This window comes from Oreochromis aureus, linkage group 23 (assembly GCF_013358895.1).
Source record: "Oreochromis aureus strain Israel breed Guangdong linkage group 23, ZZ_aureus, whole genome shotgun sequence".
Lineage (NCBI taxonomy): Eukaryota > Metazoa > Chordata > Actinopteri > Cichliformes > Cichlidae > Oreochromis > Oreochromis aureus.
The window spans coordinates 43582428-43605835 of NC_052963.1; the positions used below are offsets into that span (position 1 = coordinate 43582428).

Consider the following 23408-nt stretch of genomic DNA (forward strand, 5'->3'; position numbering starts at 1 on the left):
CTAGGGACACTAGGATAGTTTGTTTTGCTAGGCAAACAAACTATCCAGTGCTTATCTAGAGCCCGCCTACAAGCCCCGCAGTGATTGGTGGGGAGATCGAATGTCACTTTCTCAATGGGGTGACTTCCTGTCAATCAGGACACTCCTAACAAGTTTGTGTGGACGCATTAAGCCCTCTGAGTTGGTTGTTATGGGTTGAGTTGAACCTCTAAAAGTATGTTAAAGTTGTTGTTCTTTTGTTATTTTTATTAAGCAGCTATGTAGAAACATGTCAGATTATTTAAGTTAGCTTTTCCCGCTGATGTCAGGGTTATTTTCAAAATACCCGTTAAATGTGTCGAAGCGAAAGTAACGTCACCGTGACAAAAACACAAAGGAACGTGATTAAGAGTTTCATATACCAGCTGTGTGTCCTAAGGTATGGTTATAAGGGGTTTGGAGAAGCGATAGTGAAGAGTTAGTTACAACTGTTACCAGCGTTTTGAACGTTGTTACCAACAGACTCCCATTACCTGGTCAGGTAGCATACAAATGTAACGTTAAACCAAAACGTACGTTGACGACACCACAAATGGTCGTCGTGCTATCATAATGGGTGTTATCTTACATTCCCAAGTTTTAGACACATACAATACTAATTACAAACCAATTATGAAATGCCTGCTGTAAGTAATACCCCTGACAGGATTATCACGTTGTGTATTAACTTCCTTTGGTTGTGGTTTTAATGTATTTATGTACAGCTCAACAATTTTAATAAATACTATAAGCCGATATGCGTCGTTTTCCAGCATACCACCCCAACGAGGTTTACTCTGTGTGTGAGCAACAATATTGAATTTGCCTTTACAGTTGATCCTTCAAATGTTTGTGCCTTACTGTTTCAATTATCTGAGGCCTGTACTATAAAATAGGATATTTTTTTATTCAGGTAACTTCACTACTCCTGGACGGTTCCTCTGACCTCTGTCCTCAGATCGTAAGAGGCTCTGAAGTTTTTTAATAGCTTCTAAAGTTTTTGTGTTTGATTTTTTTTAACCTGATGGCTTCAAACAATTTGAAAAAAAAACAAAACTTTTTTTTTTCTGTAAGCGTTAATGTATGATCCTAAAACAGTACAGCTATTTGAACTTGCTGACCAAATTTGCACATAGCCTGAAGATAAGCTTGAATTTTTTAAATATATTTATTTTTTACTCTCAGACTGTTAAACACCACTGAGGCCGTAGGTTAAAGAATAAGAACTAAAACTGTACTTTGAACATTAATTTAATAAAATACTCAGTTATAATCCATCAGATTCTCCTGTCTGTAATGACAGAGACCTGATTTTGATAAGATTGTTAACTTACACAGTCAACAATCTTTCCTGACTTCAACTAGGTTAAACTATGTTATTAATATAGCACCTCTTTTCTTCTATTCTTTCAGTCTGTACTTTGTATTAACTGCTATGTATTTTCTCATAGTACAGTTTCATCTTACTTTTAATAATCAGCAGCTCTGTTGCCAGTACACTTATCAACAGTTGTCACTGATTAGATGAGCTAACTTAGTGAATTAATAACCAGCTTTGTGTGACTGCTTATCCTGATTGCTAATGTTAGGAGAAGTGAATCCAGATAACGGAAAGATACCGTCCACGCATTAAACTTGCTTTGTAGTCGAGACCTATGAGGATGTATTTATGTTTAGCCTTTTGTTGAAACCTGATATCCACAGTATATACAGTGCTCTGTCACAAACTGTTGTACCTCTGTTAGATTGAATTTCTGGCCTAAACTGCATTTGCTGCAAAGATTTTGAGAAGTGTACTCATCATCACACACATTTGTGTGGATCATATGTGTCCATAAGAGAATAAAGAGGGAGCCGTGATCCTCCTTTTGTTCCTAAATTGTTCTGATTTTCTGATTCAGCAGACTTGATATGACCCTGTGACCCCTGGTTGCCAGGGAGCGAGAGGTGGGGCCATGGCTGCGGGGACTAGGGTCGAGGAGAACCAGCTCCAGAGGATTATCCGAGATTTGCATGGTTCGTCAGCTTTGTGTGTGTGTGTGTGTTTGACTGTGTGTGTGCAATTACACTGGCAGACGTCAGTTGTTAACTGACATGGCCTGACAGAGAAGAAGAGAAAGACAGTTAGCAAGCTGTGTCTGCCTTAGAGTATAGTCTGAGTACAGTTTAGCAGAGGGAGACTGACTGACTTGCCCTTGCCAACAAACCATTTGGAAGCACAGGCATCTGACCTCATGTTTGTGTAGTAAGGGTGTGGTGGCAGCCTCTGTCAGCATGCAGCGAGACAGAGAATGTGTGCTCAGAGTGCATCCATCACGGGTGTCTTTCCAGTTTTTACGATGGATAAGAGGCAAGTTTTTATGTAAAAATCAGCTTTACTGGAAGAGAGTGACAGTAGAAGTGGTTAGAGTTATAGGTACCAGGACTTTTTGAGTTTTTGTATTACCAAAATGTACACTTTGCATTCACTCAGTTTCCTGTCTTAATGAATTAGCTGAATGAAGACATGCTGCTTCTTTCTGTTTTTAAGTTTGCTTTATATAAAATGTATGAACAGTTCCCATTAGATACTTGTGGTTTATGTATTTCTGTGTTTTCCAACATAATCTACCTGCTTTGTCAGTGATCGGTTTGGAATTATTTTTATGTCTATTTCAGAGTCTGTTGCAGAGCTTGCAAAGGAATACAGAGAAACTGGGGAGCCAATCACAGATGACAGCACCAATCTCCAGAAATTTGCCAACAAACTGGAGTACCTGCTGCAGGTGAGGTTATACAGCTAGCTAAGGAACAACACGTAGTTTCTTAGATGAAACATAATTTCATAACTAGTGTCTGTAAATACTTACTTCCCCATTTGACTTCTACAGGCACTAAATTGAATCAGGAGTCAAAAATGCTAAAAAATTCTGCTGCCTTGATATGAAATTTAAAAAAAAAGTCTTCTTCAACAGGAAGTTTAGGTCCAAATGGTTTTTTGACTGTGACAACTTTTTGTAATTTTCCCTCTCTTTATTTCTTGAAGTGCAACCTTTCACCTTTAATTTATGGGATTTAACAGAAAATTTGCATTAACTGTTTATCATACATCGTAAACCCCATTTTCAGAAGCTTAAAATTAACTGGACAGACTAACATAATTTTAAATATAAGGATTGTTTGTATTCTGATCAAATCCTTTCCTGCCTAAAGTCTAGAACCCGTTGACATCACTAAAAGCTGTTTCCTCCCTTCAGATGCTCTTCTAAGCTTTTATTGCAGCTATCTACAGTTGTTGACGTTTGTGGATTTCTCTGCCTTCAGTTTTGTCTTCAGTTGGATATTGCATGCTCTATTTCAGGGGTGGGAAACTCCAGGCCTCAAAGGCCGGTGTCCTGCAGGTTTTAGATCTCACCCTGGGTCAACACACCTGGATCAAATAATTAGTTCATTGCCAGGCCTCTGGAGAACTTCAAGACATGTTGAGGAGGTAATTTAGCAATTTAAATGAGCTGTGTTGGATCAAAAACACATCTAAAACCTGCAGGACACCGGCCCTTGAGGCCTGGAGTTCCCGCACCGCTGCTCTGTTGGGTTGAGATCAGGTGGCTTGACTTGACCTTTGAAGAGTATTTCTCGACCTTGAGAAACCCTTGGGTTGCTTTTGCAGTGTCCTTTTGGTCATCATCCATTTGCACTGTGAAGCGCTGATCAGTTTTGGAGCATTCGGCTGAATCTGAGCATAGAGCATGGCCTTGTAAGCTTTCCTTCATTCTGCTACTTCTGTCACCCATCACATCAACAAACATCAGTGTCCTGGTTCCACTGGCAACCATACAAACCCATGCCATAACTCTGCCTCCTCCATGTTTGACATGTGATGTTGTATGCTCTGGATGGTGAGCTATTCATTTCTTTCTCCATTCTCCATCTTGCCATCATTCTGGTATACATTAAATGTTTCATCTGACCAAAGACTTTTTTCCTGTTCCCTAGAACTGGACAGACAGTTTCAGATGTTTTCTGTCAAAGTCCAATCTAGCTGTTCTGTTCTTGACTGCAACTAGTGGTTTGCTCCTTGTTGTAAATATGTCTGTGAAGGTTCTCAGTCATCCAGGTCATCGTAGTCTAAGGAGCTTGGAAAGAAAAGCGTCTGGACGCTTTTCTTTCCAAGCTCCTTAGACTCCTTGTTGTAAACGGTCTGTATTAACAATTATAAAGGCATCTCCTGATTGTAGACTTTGACAGGGATACACCTACCTGTCTGAGATTGCTCTTGACTTGGTTAGATGTTATGAAGGTGTGTATCTTATTTGTAATTCATTCGTCATCCACTTTAGTTGTCTTCTGTGGCCGTTCAGGCCTTTTGGTGTTGTTGAGCGGGCAAATGCATTCGCATGTATTGGCAACTGTTTGGACCTCAAAGTTGAACACTTTGAGTCAACTCCAGAACCTTTATGTCTAATACAGGCTTCATCTGGCTGTAAAACTATTTATCAGTCAGGCGTTCAATTACTTTTGAGCCTTGGAAACTATACACACAATACATAAAAGTGGCTTTAATTTCTTAATAGTTAATAAAATACTTTTAAATTAAAACTGAAAGTCTGCGCTTTAATCACATCTTGATTGTTTGATTTAAAAATCCAGTCAAAACCGCAAAAGATGTCTTACAGCCTGTGGACCTAACTTTATACTTCTTTCACCATTTTTGCAGCTGTGGAAATCTCATATAGACTTCAATTCAGGATAGTTTGGGTGCCATGTCTCTTTCTTACAGTTTCTGATACCTTTCTTTCAGTTTGACCAGAAGGAGAAGACCACATTTCTTGGCACAAAGAAAGACTACTGGGATTACTTCAGTGAATGCCTGGCTAAGATCAAAGGAGCCAATGACGGTATTCGCTTTGTCAAATCCATCACTGAGGTGAGATTTGTTAATAATGACACCACTAAAGCCACTTTCCACAAATGCACTGCAGCTGTGAACTTTCCTAGACATCACCAGATTGAGGTGTCCAGCACAGTCGGGTCAGACCTTAAACCCCTATAACCCTTACAGTGCACCCGCGTGAGAATAGAGCAGGTAATAGTCAAGTGATTTCATGAAAATGAGTCGGCATCATGTGTCCTCAGGCGGCACATTAATCTCAACCATCTGAAGTTGACTATTTATGATTTTGTGCCAGTTGTGAGAAACAGTAATGAGATGTGTGGAAACAGAGTAACATAGTTGTGCTTGCATGGTGACAATATCAGAAGGGCCTTAAAACATTCATGTTAGTTACATATTTCAATTTTTGTCTTGCTACTTAGAATCTGAAGAATCTAAGAACTGTATTTATCCCAAGGGAAATTCTTTTGTCATAAACATGTTCACTGCAGCAAGAGGGAAAAAATTAGTATACAAGAATAGAATAAAATAAATTAAAATAACTATGAATACAAGTGACATAATGTCGGTGCAATGAATAAAAATAGAGTACCAGCATATAATGGGGGAATGAGAAAAACATTCAGTAACAAACATTCAATAACATACAGATGAATAACAGTAATAATAATAATGCACAATCTGAGTAAAAAGACAAAAATTACATTAATATTAATCCTAAAAAAAGTCATCTACAGAGCGAGAAAGAGTTGTAGTCTTACCTTCACAGGTAAGAAGGATTTCCTGTGGGGGTCAGTTCTGCATTTAACGGCGAACAGTCTTTTGCTGTGTGTACTCTGTATATATAATGAAGCGAGATCGATCAACTGTAGACCAGACAACAAACGACGGAGGCCCCAGAAAAGTGCAATCAAACGATGAGTTTATTGACAACGGAGAACAACCATCAGCATATGGCTTATTTGCTCTGACAAAAATACACTGAGTTCTGGTTTTATAGCATAGAGGATCACACCCCCACATACACGTCAATACAGGTCAAAAATACATTATGTCCAGTCATTGTTTACAGACAAGGGTACATCTTATACATCTCTAATAACTATGAACAGACATATAACTTCTCTTTTTGATAACACCTTCCTTTTAAGGTAATAACTTCAAGCTTCAGGGCCTCTAAGGGCTAATAATGGACCCTCGTCCTCAATCACTAAGTAGACTGAATTGCAGCAGGTCTCAAATAAGAAGCAGAAGACACTTGGGCCCTCGCTCAGGCCTGCTACTAGATTTATGTGTATTGTAAGCATGCATGCAATTAACCTGCTATGTTCTCATCTTCCCTCAACATGTATCACCTGGACACTCACCAGTGAAGCTTAAAACCCTCTTGGATGGAACATCAACTCTAAACAAGCACAGTTATGCAATGTGTATAAAATGAACTAAACCTGTGAATAGAATGAATGTGATGACAAACATATTCAATGCAATATGAACCCTGTAAACAATATTACTGATAAAATAATACTGTAGAACATGTTATTAATGCATTTATCATAAGGCAGAGTATATGGTAGCAATAAAAGAATCTCTAAATCCCAACAATATGAATATAACCCAGGACACATTTTAGTAGTTTAAGTATTGTTCATCCCTGTGGCTTTAATTCACAACATATTGTGAATTTTCTTGTTTACTTTTTAATGTGTTTCGTGTTGTGAATTTTATATTATTTGTGCCTGTCTTTCAGTTAGACAGATTTTGTATGGTTATTTAGATCATTACTTCACAAACTGAGACTAGAGTTCATTTTGTTTTTGGAAAGGCTAAACAGAAAGATATTTTTCTTTGTAGTCTTTGACTCCCTGCAATGTCAGTAAGTATGTTTTTTTAAGGACCATGTGTAATAATCTCTGATTTGCTTTAATAGCTAAAAACATCTCTGGGGAAGGGAAGAGCATTTATTCGCTACTCCCTCGTACATCAGCGACTGGCTGACACGCTGCAGCAGTGCCTAATGAACCAGAGAGTCACCAGGTAAGCCTGTCACAGCCCGATTATTTCTATGCTGACATTAAAAAACAAAAGAACACACACATTTGATTAAATGGACAAGATTGTTAAAGTTGAATTGAAGCCCATGGAACACTGGCAGAAGTGAGCCAGCTGTTTATGGCTGACACTCATTGAAAGTGAATCAGATGTTGATTTTTCTGTTTGACGTCATCGTTTTCTGTTCTCTTAATGAACGTCCTAGAAGTAGCACTCCTAGGAAATAATAGTAGAGTATGTATAACAGTCTAGTTATTATGAAGTAAGACATTTTCAGTTCAGTCACTTACTTGAGTGAAATGAGTGTGTTTAGTGCGGTAGACTTATATTAATGAATGGAAAAATGCAAAATTCTCAATCTTAACTTTAAAGAGAAATATGGTTGCTTTTTGATGCTACAGACTATTTACTACAGTCTAAGAAGCTTAACATGTGTGTGTTTGTGTGTGTGTGTGTGTGTGTGTGTGTGTGTGTGTGTGTGTGTGTGTGTGTGTGTGTGTGTGTGTGTGTGTGTGTGTGTGTGTGTGTGTGTGTGTGTGTGTGTGTGTGTGTGTGTGTGTGTGTGTGTGTTTGTGTGTGTGTGTGTGTGTGTATATTTTTCTAGGTGACATTTCCTTTCTTTAGTGTTTACTTTCAAAAGTATATTATTAAAGTTCAATTTTTAAACTTAATTCATTTTTAGTGGTTTTGCTGTGTGCTGTCATGATGTCTTTCTCACCTCGGTCTCCACAGTGACTGGTACTATGCAAGAAGTCCCTTCTTGAAGCCCCACCTTAGTGTGGACATCATCAGTCACCTGTACGAGCTCAATGAAGTCCAGTTTGACGTAGCATCAAGAGGTTATGACCTTGATGCCTCCTGGCCGACTTTTGCAAGGTAACAAGATAACTAATGAAAATAATGTAAAATTAAAAGAACATTAAAAGGTGATATATCTCTGCCTTTGAACCCACTTAGTCAGGTTGTCTGGCATTAATCAGTGTTTATCAATATCTGAATTGTTTTATAACTAACAGGAGGACACTGGGAAGTGCAAACTCACCTGGCCATATGTGGAAACCACCCAGTCGCAGTTCCAGTATTAACAGTCTGGCCAGCTCTTACTCCCAGGTAACTGATGTCTGTCTCTATCTATCTCATTTAATTTTTTATTAACTTTGAAATGATTGCAAGATTTTCATTATTCCTTTTCTTCTTCTTTGGTTTCCCTTGAAACCATAAAGCAAGCATCTGAGTTCCTTTCCAGCCCTGACTATGGTCAGGGTCTGCTGAATGACCTGAATGAGTCGCTGCCTGCCTGCAGAGAAGATGTCAGTGAAGTTGAAGAACTTCGACTTGAGCTTGACCGTTCAGAATTAAAGCACCGAGAACTCCTTGATAAGATGCAGCAGCTTGGCGAGGAGAGTGAAGAGCTGAGGGGAGTTGTTGTAGATCTGCAGAGACAGCTGGATGCATCGCTTACACTCAATGAGCAACAAAAGGGCTTGCAAGAAAACTTTCAGGCTCTGCAGCAGAGAGAGACGGCTTTATCCAGAGAGGTAGAAGCACTCAGAACTGGGGAACAAGCCAAGGAGGCTGAGCAGCTGCTGCTTCAGGAAAAGCTGGCTGTTGCTGAGGGGAAGAACATAGAGCTCATGGCCAAGTTGGATGGGTTTCTGAATGAGAAGGGCCAGCAGGCAGCCAAGTCCTTTGATTCTGCACAAAAGATACATGAGTTGCTGGACAGGTTGAAAGAAGCAGAGAAAGGGAAGTTAGAAGCAGTAGCTGAGGTTGAGAAGAAGAGGAGGCAAACAGAAAGGCTAGAGGAGGAGCTTAGAGTCAAAGAGACATCTGCAAAGGATGCTGAAACAAAACTCGGAGCATTACTTTCGTCTGTGTCTGAGGAGAAAGTCAAGTTGGAGGAAAAAGTGGAAGAGCAGTGCTTTACAGTTGACAAGTTGCAGGGGACCTTGATAGTGAAAGAGAAGGAGGCTAGCAACCTACAGAGGCAACTGCAAGACCTCCAACGATCTCTAGAGGAGAAAGAGAAAGAGGTAGTAGAGGTGAAGAAGAGGGCACAAGAAGATAAAGATGAGATGCAGAAAAATATTGGTGACTTGAAAGAGTCTTTAGAAGCAGAAGTTGCTTCCCTTATAGAACAGCTTAAAGGAAAAGAGGTGGAGCTAGCCTCCAGCCTTGAGACACTACAACAGCTGCAAAGCAAGAACCAGGGTCTGATCACAGAGAGAGACAAACTGAATACTAGGATTGCTGAGCTGGAGGGGAATGTCAAAGAACAAGCTACGAAGATAGAAAGCTGCAAGATGGAGTACTCCGAGCTAGAAAAGGAGATGGCAGAAAACAGATCAGTGCTTGAGGCTGAATTAGCAGCTTTAAGAGCTTCTGAGAAACAACTTAGAAGCCAGCTGGATGACACCAAGATGACAGTAGATGAAAAAGAAAAGCGACTGCGTGAAGAGAACTGTAAGCTGGATGAAAGTCTGCAGCGAGCCACCATGGCTGCAAAGCTCTCAGAGACCACATTGAAGCGTCTGGAGCAGGAGAATCAGAGTCTGAGAGAGGAGCAGAATACTGTGAAAGCAGCTCTTAACCTCGTCCAGGCAGACTTGAAGAATGCTCATGGACAAATTGGAGAATTGGAAAAAAACTTAGGAGCTTCACGCAAGAATGAAGCCAGTCTTCAGGAACAGCTTCAAGTGAAAGAGGCCCAGCTCGAGAGTAAAGAGACTGACCTTGTTAAGTTGCAGTCCAGGCTAAACGATTTGGAGGCCAAGGAGAAGGAACTTGAGATTGCCAAAGCTGATGCTGAAGCCACCTGTGCTAAACAGAGCGAAATGCTTAAAAGTGTGACCTCTGAGAAACAGGCGATGGAGACGGTGCAGTTGGAGAGGAGTGCTGTCGAAGCCAAGGAAAATCAGGAAATAATCGGAAAACTAGCTGTGGTTGAAGGCCAGTTGGAAGTCAGGATGAAAGAAGTGTCCAGACTCCAGGCGGAGGTCCTGGACCTTAGGGTGCAGGTGCAGAGATCTGAGGAAGAAAACTTAAAATTAAAAGCACAGCTGGAGGTGACAGAAGCCCAAAGAAATGAGCTCAGGACCCTGACTGAGCAACTTAAATCCCAGACAGAGGCACTGAATCAGAAGCATGTTGCAGAGCTTGTGGAGTGCAAAAAGAAAGAAGAGGCGCTCATTGAAAAGCATGATCACGAAGTCGCTGCTCATGCCGAGCTAGCCATAGCTGCAGCTGCCATGCGAGAAGAGTTGTCTACCCTGAAGGCACACAATAGTAAGCTAGCTTTAGAGAACAACGAGATCCGTGAGGGTTTGCACAGGGCAAACACTGAGATGGCAGAGCTGGGGATGACCATCTGTAAACTCAGTGCAGAAAAAGAGGAGGTCAGAGGGCACTGGGAAGGCGATTCTGGGAAGATTATAGAGCTGGAGAAAGGGGTGGAGCGACTAGAGAAGTGTATGGAGGAACTACAGCTGGAGAATAACAGTTTAAGAAAGGAGCTTACACAGAAAGAGGCACTTCCGCAGACTATCATGGAGCTCCAAGAAGAACTGGAAAAGACTAAAAACCAAGTGCAAACCATTAAAGACTCGAACAGAGAGGAGATGGAGGCCATCAAGTTCCAGATGAGCTCAGAGAGCATGAACTATCAAGTGCAGATAAAGGTGAGATGAATAAACTTGTTAATCATGACTTGTCTTAAACCAGCAGTAATTCGTTTTAATGACTGAACTCAGGGATAGACATCTCAGTCAGTTCGTTGCTTTCACCAGAATATCTCAGAAAAAATGCTCAGAAAACTGTTCACATCCACCAGTGGATTGGACCTAATGACTTAGGTCATCCCCTGACTTTCTCTTCAGCAGCACCTGTTGTCATTGTTAATTCAGATGAAACAACTTCAGAATAATTGGTGTACATGTTTCCTTCAGGCGTCCTCTGGCTTTTTCATCTAGAGCCATGACTCGATAAAATTTCAGTTGGTCTCAGAGCTTTTGATTTATGATCAAAAACATTCAGCTCCAGCTGTACTTTGCGTTTAGCACTAATGAGCACATTAAGCTTTTTTTTAGGTAACACCCTAGAATAAAATGGCGATCAGTAACAGCATGTTGACATTGTTATTATAATCTGTGAGCTCATTATCGTTTAGTTCAAAGACACAAGCATGGCTGTGAAACCCTTCTCTCACGCTCACATTTCAGAGTTTGAACGAACAGTTGGACAAGGTGACGGCCGAGCTACAGGAGGAGCAGAGGAACAAGTCCAGCTTGCAGGCTAAAGTTTCTGAACAAGAGGTTTTTATTTTTCAATGCAGTCTAATCCATCCTTTTATGGCAACAACACAAGTAGATACAAAGTGATGTTGGAAAAATACTAGTTAGATCACCAAGAAGTCTAATATTTAATATATAGCCTGGAGCAGACATCAACATTTTGATTATTTGCATAATGATTGGAGCAAAGGAAGCTAAACATTGCATAAAATATGACAAATTCTATTATTTGTTTTGTTCCTCAGCAGATTTCTTTTAAGTCTCTTTTACTTTTATTCTTTTCACAGGTAATGACATGTTTATTGTAAGAACAATTTTTCTTTAGTTGTAAAAGTGGAGTAGATACACAAGCTCTGTGATCCTTATCAGATAAATGGCTTACCTAAGTGTGCTTGAGGTCATATGTTTGTGCATGAGGTTAGGTGTTTTAATGGCCTTAATTTGATCAAATATTGGTTTAACACAGGTTTCTGTTGTTGCTCCCATTTATTTTTCTGTACCCTCCTATAGAGCAAGAGGGCTTTGAAAAATAATAAATTATTAATAGGGTTGTTTTTTATATGGAAAATCCTTGTTTTACGAAGGCTGAGAATGAGGAATACTTGCACCTAACTAGAGAGAAAGATGCTCACATCACCAAGACAGAAGCAACCATTCGTGAGAATGAAAGCGAGATTCAGCAACTCAAAGACGCAGCAACCAGGTACATTCATAATCAGTAATACTTGTGAATTCCAACTTTTAATGGAAAAAGGGATCTCAACTAATTTTCTTGTGTCTGAAGGGCTGAAGAAGCACTCCTGGCTGCACAAAAGACCTGCGAGGAATTAAAGGAGAAATTGAAGACAACGGAAGCTGACAAACAAAGCAGTCATCTGAAGATGACTGCAGAGATCGATGACCTCAACAGAACCAAGACGAACCTTGAAGAGCGGCTCATCGAGCTCTTAAAGTATGACCATTGTCTCTTGTAGTTCTTTGCAAGACTGTCAGTTGCAGCAAGGAGAGAAAATTTTAGTGAGGAAAGGTGTCATTAGGTCTGAGGAGCAGGGTGAGGGGAAAAGGCTTCTCTAAATGCTGAGCTAAATTACTGAGATTGGATTTGACAGAAAGTCTTTGATGGAGACAAGAGCAGAAAATGTTGGTGAGAGACTCTACTGACATAAACAACAGCTTTTTGTGTACCATTATTCACTGTATTCAGAAACCTCAAATGCTTTCATACTCTGCATAGAATGAAACACAAAAACAGTGATTCATTCAACTCCCATGAGATGTGCCCACGTTATTTCTTCCATTTGTGCTCTTTTATTATGCACGTCTTCATTATTTGTCTTAATTGCATCGTTTCAGAAATGGAGAGATATTCCATGTTTCAGTTTGTATGCATTCTTTTGCATAAAAGCAGTGAAGTCCAACTAAATGACAAATTTTGTTCAGTGAGTTATTGTTCACGATACTTCAACTGCTTTGAATATTGAGTTGCAACTGAGCCAAATCCATCCCACACAAAAAATTTAAAGGCTAGACTGAAGACAAGACTGAAATCTGACATTTAATTGTCATTTTTGTGCTTTACATCAGGGACAAAGATGCTCTGTGGCAGAAGTCCGATGCTCTGGAATTTGAGCAGAAACTGCGAGCAGAGGAGCGTTGGTGGCTGGTGGATCAGGAGGCCACCAACTGTCTCGATTGCAAAGGCCAGTTCACTTGGTGGCTGCGCAGACATCATTGCAGGTTTGGTTCTGCACCAAGGCCTCCTCTCCTTTTCATGTTTGTGCATACCCTGATTTGATTTTCACACTGCATGTCACGTAGAATCAAATCCACTTTCACACTCAAGTGACGATAAAAATGTGGATTATGGGTAAAATTATTTGTGTATGTGTGCTCAGTTATTTATTTGTAATGTTGTAGGCTCTGTGGCCGCATCTTCTGCTACTACTGCAGCAACAACTATGTTGTGACCAAGCAAAGTGGGAAAAAGGAGCGCTGCTGCAGGCACTGCTACACCCAACATAGTGCAGTGGTGGAGAGGTTCACGGCAGCAGAGTTAAGCCCCTCGGATGTGCAGCCTCCTCCACCTGGACCTGGACCTCAACCACCTCCCGAACCAGCTCCATATATACCAACTCCCAGGGTCACAGGTGAGAAGAAGAAACATGTTTACTCACTAATTTCACAAATGTACACATGGACCGATAGTTTATTGGTGTACGTATTTGGCTCTCACTCTTCTTTTTTGTGTAAACAGTAAACATGTAAGCAGAAGTGAAAAGCTGGACTGTTAATTTGAGGAAGGGGGACAGAAACCTTTACAGTGAATTTCTGTGCAATAGACAAATGGGGAAGATGATGACATTTTCATTCAGAGAAAAACGCAGTTTGGCTCAAATTCAGAAAAAAACCCCAAACTGCGTAATTAGTCTCAAAATTCAATCCTGTTACATTTTTCCTTTTTAATACTTGCATGATTTTATATTTACTCCAAACTGCACATTGTTCTTTGTTCCGTTTCAGTCATTTAATCTGCTATATTTACCTGTTCCTTCTCAGTGTCAGATCCTAGTAACACATCTGAAGCTTTTGACATCATCACAGAAGAGGAGGTAAATGGTGTGTACGACAGTGATACCACCTCTCAGACCACTGCAGGGTCCCTGGAGGGAGAACAAGACCGCAGGCATCCAGGAGCGCTGGATTTGTGAGTGCAGCGTCAATGGGCAGACAAAGCGGAGCGGATGCCGATGAGTCATTGCTCTGCGTGTTGTTTTCAGAGTCAGCGTGTTACTCTGTCATTAACTGATCAGGGTCCTCAGGTGAAACTCAGCTGGAGAGATCAGTCAGTAAAAACACAAGATACCACAGTGCTGAGCACAAGTAATTAAGCAGCTTTTAACTTATACTATCAACAGTAACATCATCGTTATCTGTCTAAAACACATAACTGTTGTGAGTGTCTCACTTTGCTCTTAGAAAAGACTATAAACGTGGCACTATCACACCCTTCAAAGCAAGCATTTCAGTGTTGAATAACCATCAGATGGCGTTTTTGTCAACGTCCAGTCCTGGTTTAAAAACCCCACTGACATCACTTTGAGAGGCCTCATAAGAAAGAGGCATTCGATAATTATTTTCTAATAATCTTAGTTAATTATAATAAAACAAAATAAAATATTGTCTACAGCAAGAATAAAAAGAACAAACATTCACCTCAGTGGCGATGCACAAGCCATGATCTTATCCTACTGAGCTAATTGAGTTGTTGCTCAACTAGTTTATGTTCCCTGGATTTATTATGCTGACATCACAGATAGAAAAGTTCAATTCAGCTTGCAACAAATGAAACAGCATTTAGATACCTGCAAACATAAATAACCTAAAACTGTTTTTTTTTAAAAGAGGAGACTCTGGTAATGCTTGTTTTTGTGCACAGAGATGTGCGGCCATCTGTTCACAATCCCGCATTAACCAAATTAGCTGTCAGTTTCTAAAAAAAACAAAGACAGATGCATTTAATTCCTTCGTTGCAATAATCTGAATAAATGTATCACTTTGTTAAAAACACTCTGTTCTACATGGAAACAGCAACAACATGCTTCCGTCTGTGGTTCGGTGTTTGCAGTCCTACCGCGACCGGTTTTGACCAGGGATATTATGTTGGGGTTTCGATCATGTTTGCTGGGTTGTATTTACAGATAAGAGAAGGAAGCGCTACCACCAGATTACTTTCATTTTCTGGAGAACACGTGTGTGTACTGCTCTTAATAGTTCTTAAAGTAAAGAAACTTTTATAACAAAAAAGTGCTTTATTAGTGTAAAACAAGTTACTTAACCAGCATCATCATAACATTTATGCAGCAAAGATGTGAGGTTGCTGAAAATCAATGTAATTGGCAGTGTTAACATTAAACATTTGTGTTTGGGTGAAATGAGGTAAAACATGCAGAAATGATCCATTAAAATGCAAAAGTACTGAACCGTGGGTACAAATCACTTCACTTCAAATGCATATGATGTTTGAGCATGTCCCAGCAAAATTAGCTACACTGTGTAGAGTGTAGAGTTTTATGTTGATGCAAGTTATTTTGTTTAATATGTCTTTGCCACTGAAATGTTGCATAACAGTTTTCATAACTATTGTTTTCTGTGTCTCGTTTCGGATTTTGCAGAAGCACAGGAGAAGTAACCCCTGATGACGAGCAAGTTCCCACTGTTCAGGATTCAGAGATCAACCTTCTCAAATCAGGAGAAGTCACGTGAGTTTTCATATGGTCCAAATACTTATCATGCCTAAACTTAGCACAAAACTTAAGGAAATTTGTATTTGTGCGTAGGGCTGTTCGATAGGGCTGGGCGATATGACCCAAAATTCATATCTCGATATTCTTTAGCTGGATGGCGATATACGATATATATCTCGATATTTTTTTAAAGCCATAAAGTAAGAACAAAAAGAGAGTTCTTAGTCAAAGCTGTGTCCCAAATCTCAACCAGGCACTTTTATTATCATACAGCGCAGATGTACAAGAAAAAATTACTCCGAAATAAATTATCAGCATTTATTAAAATAATGATCCATAAATAAAAGAAAACTATGTTGTTTTGTGCATAACAAAGAGCTCACAATTGTGCAGTCAAAATGTAAACTAACAGACGCTGAGCATAATAACATAGACAGATTTCACAGCTGCTCTGTTCCCAACTTCTACTGCGTGACTGACAGCCTGGAGTTTGAAATCCTCTTTGTAACCGTGTCTCTGAACAGGAGCCATTTGTGGTCGTTATACACACACAGTACGGTAATATTACGTTGAAGCACAGTACGTATTACTCTGCGAGGCTCCTCGGCAGCCGTAATGCTCCGACAATCCATCAAGCAGTGCGGCTTCGTAGCTTACCAAAGTCGTACCAAAACATTTTTTGAAAGGTTTCTGTGCGCCGTGTACCACATAAAATCGGTTCGCGGTCAGTAAGCACAACCAGAATTCATACATAAGGCGCACTGTCGATTTTTGAGAAAATGAAAGGATTTTAGGCCGTGCGTCAACACGTTAGCCCGGTTAGCTCGTTAACGCCGTCCAGCCCCACGCACGGGGTGATCCGCGGTAACTCGTTAACGGAGATTTGCCCCGTTAATGCAGTTATGGCGTTAACGTTACGCTGACAGCACTAAAATAGTAATCTTCAAATGTTTTCTTTTTACCGACCAGCTCCTCTTTGATAGCTGCCGTGTCCATCTTGTCGTTGCCTGCAGGTGAAGCGATGGGGGAGGGGGAGTTGTGTTCAGTGAAGGAGAGGCGAGGTGGAGTAACGTTGCGTAGAGACAAAAGTGGACGAAAGAGGCAAACTTGTAGTATAATTATAACGTAACATAGACTATATCGATATAAAGGATATTGTCACATCTCATATCTCGTATAAAAATATATCGATATATTTAAAAACTCGATATATCGCCCAGTCCTACTGTTCGATATAACGATATATATCGGATGACGATATAAAAACGTCTGTCGTTTCCTATCACGCTATCGTTTGTTTCGTGGTGTCGTAAAATAAACTGTTTACAGCAATATCTTTTCATCATTTTGATGGTCACTGTAGTGGCTATATTGACTTCTTAAAGTTCTCTCTTTCTCTTATATTTAATATAACCACACTACGGACGGACAAGCGCCTGTTTTTACGTGTCGTTAGCAACAGTGATGGTAAAACCATCGCGTGGCTCTGCTGTCCACTTGTTTGTTTTCCACGTAAACCTTTCACAATAAAGCTCGAGACCCTGTTGAGACTGTTCAAAATAAACTAAATCACGTGAAAGAGTATACAGAGTTTACAGATAAGAAGCAAAAAGAAGCCAAAAAATAAACCTTAGACTCAAACGTTAGAACAGGCTTTTCCCCGCAGCACGCTGTGTAATAAATACAAAGAAAACGGCGGCGGTTACAACCTATGTCTAAAAATGTATCGTTTCATGCATCAGTTAAAACACTGGACTACAGGTAAAGGACGCCCAGCTGGAAACACTTCACGCAAGTCGAGCTGCCCGAGATTCACAGAATTGACAGAAAATGTTACATTTTTGTGATTTATATCGTTATCAGGACGATAAATGTCTTAATATCGGGATATGAGATTTTGGTCATATCGCACAGCCCTACTTGGGCGATTATTTCTTTGCTGTCCTTCTTGGCAATAAATCGTATATGGCTGGAAAGCCTGAAGTCAGAAGTTTGCTATTAAAAGGTATCCTTTTAATGTCCATTAAAAGCTATGGGTTCTGGTTCTGGTCTCATCACAGTCACACCGTCCCCCAGCTGTGGAAACACTCCACAGTCATCCCCATCCCCAAAAGAAACAACCCAAAGTCTCTGAATGATCTTCATCCTGTGGCCCTCACCTCCCTGGTGATGAAGGCCATGGAGAAGATCATAAAACAGCACATCGTAAGAGCAACCGACCCCCTGATGGACCCACTCCAGTTTGCTTACCGTGCACGCAGAGGTGTCGATGATGCAAAAATCTTCATCTTGGACTCCATCCACAAACATCTGGAGCTCCCTGACTGCTCCGCCAGACTTCTGTTTGCTGATTTCTTCTCATCAGCGTTCAACACTCTGCAGCCTCATATCCTGGCCACTAAACTTTCCACCCGATTTCACCTGGATGATCAGCTAATCCTGTGGATATTGGACTTTTTGACCAACAGGACTCAGAAAGTTCGGGTCAACAACTAACTTTCCGGTCTCCGTTCCACCTCCACTGGCTCCCCCAGGGCTGTGTGCTCTCCCCCCTGCTCTTCATCCTCTACACTGATGACTGCAGATCCACACAGCCCAACTGTCACCTGGTTAAATATGCTGACGACACAGTTCTCCTGTCACTGCTGTCAGGCCCCTCACAACACCACGGGCCCACTCTTCAGGAGTTTGTAGAGTGGTGTGACAGCTCCAAACTTGAACTGAACGTGAGCAAAGCCAAAGAGATGGTGGTGAGCTTCTCCAGCAGGCAGAGGGATCTGGCTGCTTCAGTCACCACCACCATCCACAGGAAGCCAGTGGAGGTAGTTGAGGAACCATCTTTGACAACCTCCTGAAATTCTCTGCCAACACAGAGGAGATTCTCAGGAGGTGCCGACAACGGTTATACCTCCTTAGGAAACTCAACTCCTTTGGAGTCAGCACACCCATCATGATGACTTTTTACTATGCCTTCCTGGAAAGCATCATGACGTTCTCCATCACCTGCTGGTTCCACTCCCTCAGCCTTCAGAACAAGAACAGACTGCAGCACACTGCATCAGTGTGCTCTAAAATCATTGGCCTGCCTGTCAGAACTCTGGCACAGGTTTTCAGCCAACAGGCCCTCAGACAGGCAGCCAAAATCATCAACGACCCCTCTCACATTCTTCACCCCGCATTTCAGTGGCTCCCCTGTGGGCGACGCCTCCGCTGCATTTCCTGCAGGACTGATAGGAGGAGCGCCACCTTTGTCCCCAAAGCCACCCGTGTTTTTAACTCCAGCCGATAAGAACATTTCACACACCCATAAACATAAACTACACTCTTCTTACACTACCGACACTTTATTCACCTTTCAGTCACTTTAATTTTAAAACTGTGTAATTTTAAAACTGTATATACTGTGTATTTATTATTTCCCTCCTATTGCCTGTTCTTATTGTCCTTATCTTCAATGTATGCTGCTCGGTTGTTTGTTAATTGCCCCTTGGGGATAAATAAAGTCTTCTGATTCTGATTCTGATCACTAATCATAAACCTTCATTATCATTACAGGGTGGCTGTCCCTCTCACCATTGATGATATCTCTAAGTTTGGTGAGAGTTCCCGGGAGCTCTTCATTAAGTCCAGTAGCTACAGTGTTATTACTGTTGCTGTGATTGATTCTGGGCCAACTATAAGCTGGATGTTTTCCTCCGAGCCCAAGAGCATCTCCTTCAGTGTGGTTTACCGGGAGTCCACTGACACTCCGGTGCAACAGTCAAAGGTACAGTTAACTTACTGTGAGCTCAGGAAATCTCTGTCTACCTTTTTTTTTTATATAGCTTCTTGTGGGCCCTCAGAGTACACGTCTTGATGCATTCTCAATCATCCAGGTAAGTAAATCTCCAAAAGTTGATTCTGTTCATCTGGACGTGGCGTTTTCAGCAGGAGAAACGTTTCGTCACTCATCCAGGTGACTTCTTCAGTCTCAGCTGACTGCAGGTTTCCCCAATCTTATAAACAGTACATTTGCATAATGACTGAAACCAGCCCACTGAAGGAACAATGGGCTGGGAGGTCAGTTCCTTCATCATAATTATGCAAATTCTCATGACCATTGATCAACAACCATTGATCAATGTCCATGAGTCCCATTCACAGAGAGTTGGGGAATGGCTGCAATCACAGCATTGTAAGATGGTGACAGATGTACCCTTAGGCCCCCTCCTCGATTCAGAGATGGTCTTTCCCTTTTCACGTAAATGGCCTCCTTGACTCCGCCCTCAAACCAGCGTTCTTCCCTGTCCAGGATGTGTACATCCTCATCATTGAAAGAGTGTCCACTGGCCTGTAGGTGTAAATAGACTGCAGAGTCCTGGCCTGATGAGGTAGCTCTGCTGTGCTGTGCCATCCTCTTATCCAGAGGTTGTGTGGTTTCCCCGATGTATAAATCCTGCCAATCCTCCTGGCACTTAACAGCGTACACTATGTTACTCTGTTTGTGTCGGGGGACCCGATCCTTGGGGTGGACCAATTTTTGGCACAGCGTGTTTTGGGGTTTAAAAGCCACAGAGACCCGGTGTTTAGAAAAAATGCGTCTCAACTGCTCCAATACTCCTGACACATATGGGATCACTACAGGTTTTCACTTGGGCAGCGGTTGTCCTTCTCTCCTGGATCGACTGGAGCTTTCTTCAGGTGCCTTTCCTGCTTTAACAAAAGTCCAGCTGGGATAACCACATTTACGTCCAGATGAACAGAATCAACTTTTGGAGACTCAGAGTACACGGTGTAGAGGCCTAAACACTGTGAGCATGTGTTGATGTGCACATCTTGTAAGTCTGCCACTGGCAACGTCCAAAAAAGCAACTGTTGCAGATTACATCATTTTAAGTGGAAGGAAATCACAAGCCTGAATGAAAGGCTTTTCGGTTGTTGCAAAACTCAAATACCCCACACTCACAGGTGATGATTTAAAAGCAGAAGTTATCACCAGACCCAACAGGTTGAACCTGTGTGTGCTTTCATGGTCACCCCCTACAGAGAGCACGGTCTTTTTGCTTTATTTTTCAAACATTATTGACTGAAGAAAACCGTTGCAGGAAGCCATTGTTGCTCAGCAGGTTGAGGTGCACATTCTTTACTTCAAATGTCAGAGGTTTTAAATGAGTTGTGACCTTTCATCTCGTGTTCTATCCACTCCCTCCCTTGTCGGTATATCCTGATGTTTGTTTGTTTGTTTTTTTAATTTGATTGAGTTCAAATTTGATGACCGTCGTATTCTTTATTTATATTTGTTATGAAAACCTGCGGCAAATCCTTCACCTGTGCACTGAGATTATTTTTAAAGGCCTGTTTCTGTTCTGTTCTCAGGTCCTGATTCCTCTCACTCGCTGCGTTTCCCATAAAGAAACCATTCAAGGACAGCTGAAAGTTCGGCATCCTGGTCTCTACACCCTTATCTTTGACAACTCTTTCTCTCGGTAGGTCACGATAGTTTAGAACAGTGTGTTCCTGTTTTTTTGCAGAAGCGTGTAAATTACAGAAATGCCGTTATGTGTGCCGGCATTTGTGTTTGGCTTTAATTTACATTTTTAAATTTCTTTTCAAACAAAACTATTCTTCAACAGGTTTATCTCCAAGAAGGTTTTCTACCATCTGACCATGGAGAAGTCTATAATCTACGACGGCAGCGACTGCCCGTGAAACCCTCATTCTCACTCTCACTCTGCCCCCAGAGACGTCATCCTGATGCCACTGTCAAACCTAAAGGAGAACTGACATTATGGCTAATCACTGACCACGTCCTCTTTTGTTTCCAAAACAAGGTATATTATTCCAAAAAATGCTGTTTACCACTTTAACAGTGCGGTGTTGGTGTTTTGAGGTAAACTGTGGCCTATGCAAAATATTGTCAAGAAAGGTTTTAGAAGCAAAAATATCTATGCAACTTTTAGGGTATTTAAAAAAAAAAAATACATGCACCAAGTAATATTCATGCCTTTAGTTCAAGTATATTTAGTTAATTAAGCTGTATGTTTTGTTTTTTGCCAAGTTTGGTAGTCTAAGGTGTAGTTTTAGTTTTACTTCTGTTTTAGCAAAAACGTTGTTATGTTAAGGAATGAAGGTCACCGCAAGTAACACTAATATGACATTGATAAGACTGTTCAGAAGCAACAAATACTTTACTATAAAAGTTGTCTATGAAGACACAGAATGATTTTCTTTCTTTTTAAAAAATACAATTTGTGGTTATTTTTAAATGTTTCGTGCAATCTTTTTGGTGCAAACCATTGGTTCGCTTTTTCACTTTTCTGAACACTGTGGCAAGAAAGAAGCGAAGCAGAAATGTGTTTAGGGGGCCTGGAAAAAGCAGTTACTGCTCCACAACATGCCATAAGCACTTTGTGCAAATCTCAGGAGTTAGAAATGCAATTGTCCTTTAGGGGATGCGTGCCCCGATTTTATGTTTTTGGAAAATGTATTTTTAAAAAAATAGAAGACTGCCATTTTGCTCTCCGTATATCCAGGTTATGGAATAAGATGAAGTATCTCTTCCTAATTAGTTTGTTTTATAAATTACTTGCAAATTTTATTTTAATTCTGTTGCTTTTATGAGTGAACTGCAGCATGGGGACGTGTAAGTCTTGTAAGGTACAAAAGAAAAAAAGATTGAACTAAATTTATGCTGTTTCTTCTTTGTATCAGTATCCAGACTGAGTCTCTGCATGACTCTAACTTTAAATATATTGCTGACTAGTAACAGGCTACTGTACTTTCAAAGTGCCTTGTAATTCTAACTGCCAGGGATGTTTGATGTTCAAATTACACATTTTTAGTTTTGTTGTCAACTTAGAACACATCATCTGCTATGAATTGATATCACTCTGTTAACTGACACTTAACTAACTTTCTGTGTCAAATGGCATCTAAGTCATGTTCTGCATGTTATACCATTTTTTAAATTTTATCGGTGTAAATGTCTTTTTGGTTTTTTCCCCTTATGAATCTCTGGAATCTTTTCGTCGTAGCTCTGGATGATAAGTTTTTTCTTGTGATGAAGTGGGCTGGTCATTTCTGTTTTGGTTTTTTTGTTTGTTTGTTTCTGAGCAAGGCAATAAGTCTGGGTCAAGCAAGTGTGCTGCTTTTTGTAGAGGCCTGTTTCCACTATAGTCAGGTCTCTTTTTATCAGCTTTGATGGGTGTAATTGATGCAAAACTATGCAAAGAAGGTGTTTTCTTTACAAAGCTGCACTTTGTGAAAAATATATTTAATTTGTTACAAATTAAATGAAAATCTGTTTTTATTATCTTTTTCAACAGTGCACACAGGGACAGATTTTTCTACTAGCTGGTTTTGAATGATTACTCTGGGGGAATAAATTGTGTGGTAACCAATGCTACAGAGACTTGAGTGTAACTAAGAGACCTGTCAAACAGCCTGCAAACATGAATAAAATGAGAGAAATGATGTCTCTGACAGCACTAATCTGTGTCTGATTTAGTATTTCAAGGGAACAAGATGAGCTCTTTACTTTAACGTGTTTCTTAACATTACATCCATGTACATTTGCTTTCTGTTGGATGACCTCTCTCTAAAGATAAGAAAGTTTTTTCTGTGTTTGATGAGTAACTGAGTTCAAAACTGCAGAAGTTAGTTCCTCTGCTGTAAATCCTATATCCTCTATTCTGATATGGCTTTGCAAAACAAAAAAACCACAGAGAGTGTTTTTCTCTGTTAAAGATGAAATACATAGCTCAAAAAATTTAAAGGAACTCTTAATCATCACAGTGTTAGGAAGCAGATACCTATGTAGCTCTAGTCCTTATCTCTCCTGACTGTTTTTTTCTCTAGTTTTGTCTTGTGATAATGTCACAGTGTAATTACTGGCAGCGTGAGATGGTACAGGCAGCCTATTCAGATTGCACAGCTATTTCAGATCCTACAGGA

The 23408-nt window shown here is 40.5% G+C and overlaps 1 protein-coding gene across 6 annotated transcripts; it reads left to right on the forward strand.

Moving 5' to 3' along the window:
* Window positions 1-129: 129 nt before the first annotated feature.
* Window positions 130-22942, forward strand: fyco1a (FYVE and coiled-coil domain autophagy adaptor 1a). Of its 6 annotated transcripts, none has more exons than XM_039606472.1 (19): window positions 150-214; window positions 932-979; window positions 1920-2034; window positions 2677-2783; window positions 4799-4924; window positions 6822-6928; window positions 7676-7819; window positions 7960-8053; window positions 8167-10620; window positions 11161-11253; window positions 11817-11935; window positions 12017-12184; window positions 12817-12969; window positions 13150-13379; window positions 13789-13936; window positions 15405-15491; window positions 19032-19242; window positions 20832-20941; window positions 21089-22942. In XM_039606472.1, exons 3-19 carry the CDS (start codon window positions 1974-1976, stop codon window positions 21162-21164), a joined length of 4488 nt encoding a protein of 1495 aa, XP_039462406.1. In that variant the 5' UTR covers window positions 150-214; window positions 932-979; window positions 1920-1973; the 3' UTR covers window positions 21165-22942. The 6 variants fall into 6 exon arrangements, with proteins under 6 accessions (XP_031592480.1, XP_031592481.1, XP_039462406.1 ...); XM_039606474.1 differs by having other exon boundaries at window positions 153-214; window positions 1923-2034; XM_031736620.2 differs by lacking the exon at window positions 932-979 and having other exon boundaries at window positions 130-214.
* Window positions 22943-23408: the final 466 nt, after the last annotated feature.

What these genes read in the sequence shown, in the direction of transcription:
- fyco1a (XM_031736620.2), top strand. Translation starts at nt 1,974, where the DNA reads ATGGCTGCGGGGACTAGGGTCGAGGAGAACCAGCTCCAGAGGATTATC. An exon ending in CTGCGCAGACATCATTGCAG is followed by an intron (nt 12,970 to 13,149) that starts GTTTGGTTCTGC and finishes GTAATGTTGTAG; the next exon opens with GCTCTGTGGCCGCATCTTCT. An exon ending in CATCCAGGAGCGCTGGATTT is followed by an intron (nt 13,937 to 15,404) that starts GTGAGTGCAGCG and finishes CGGATTTTGCAG; the next exon opens with AAGCACAGGAGAAGTAACCC.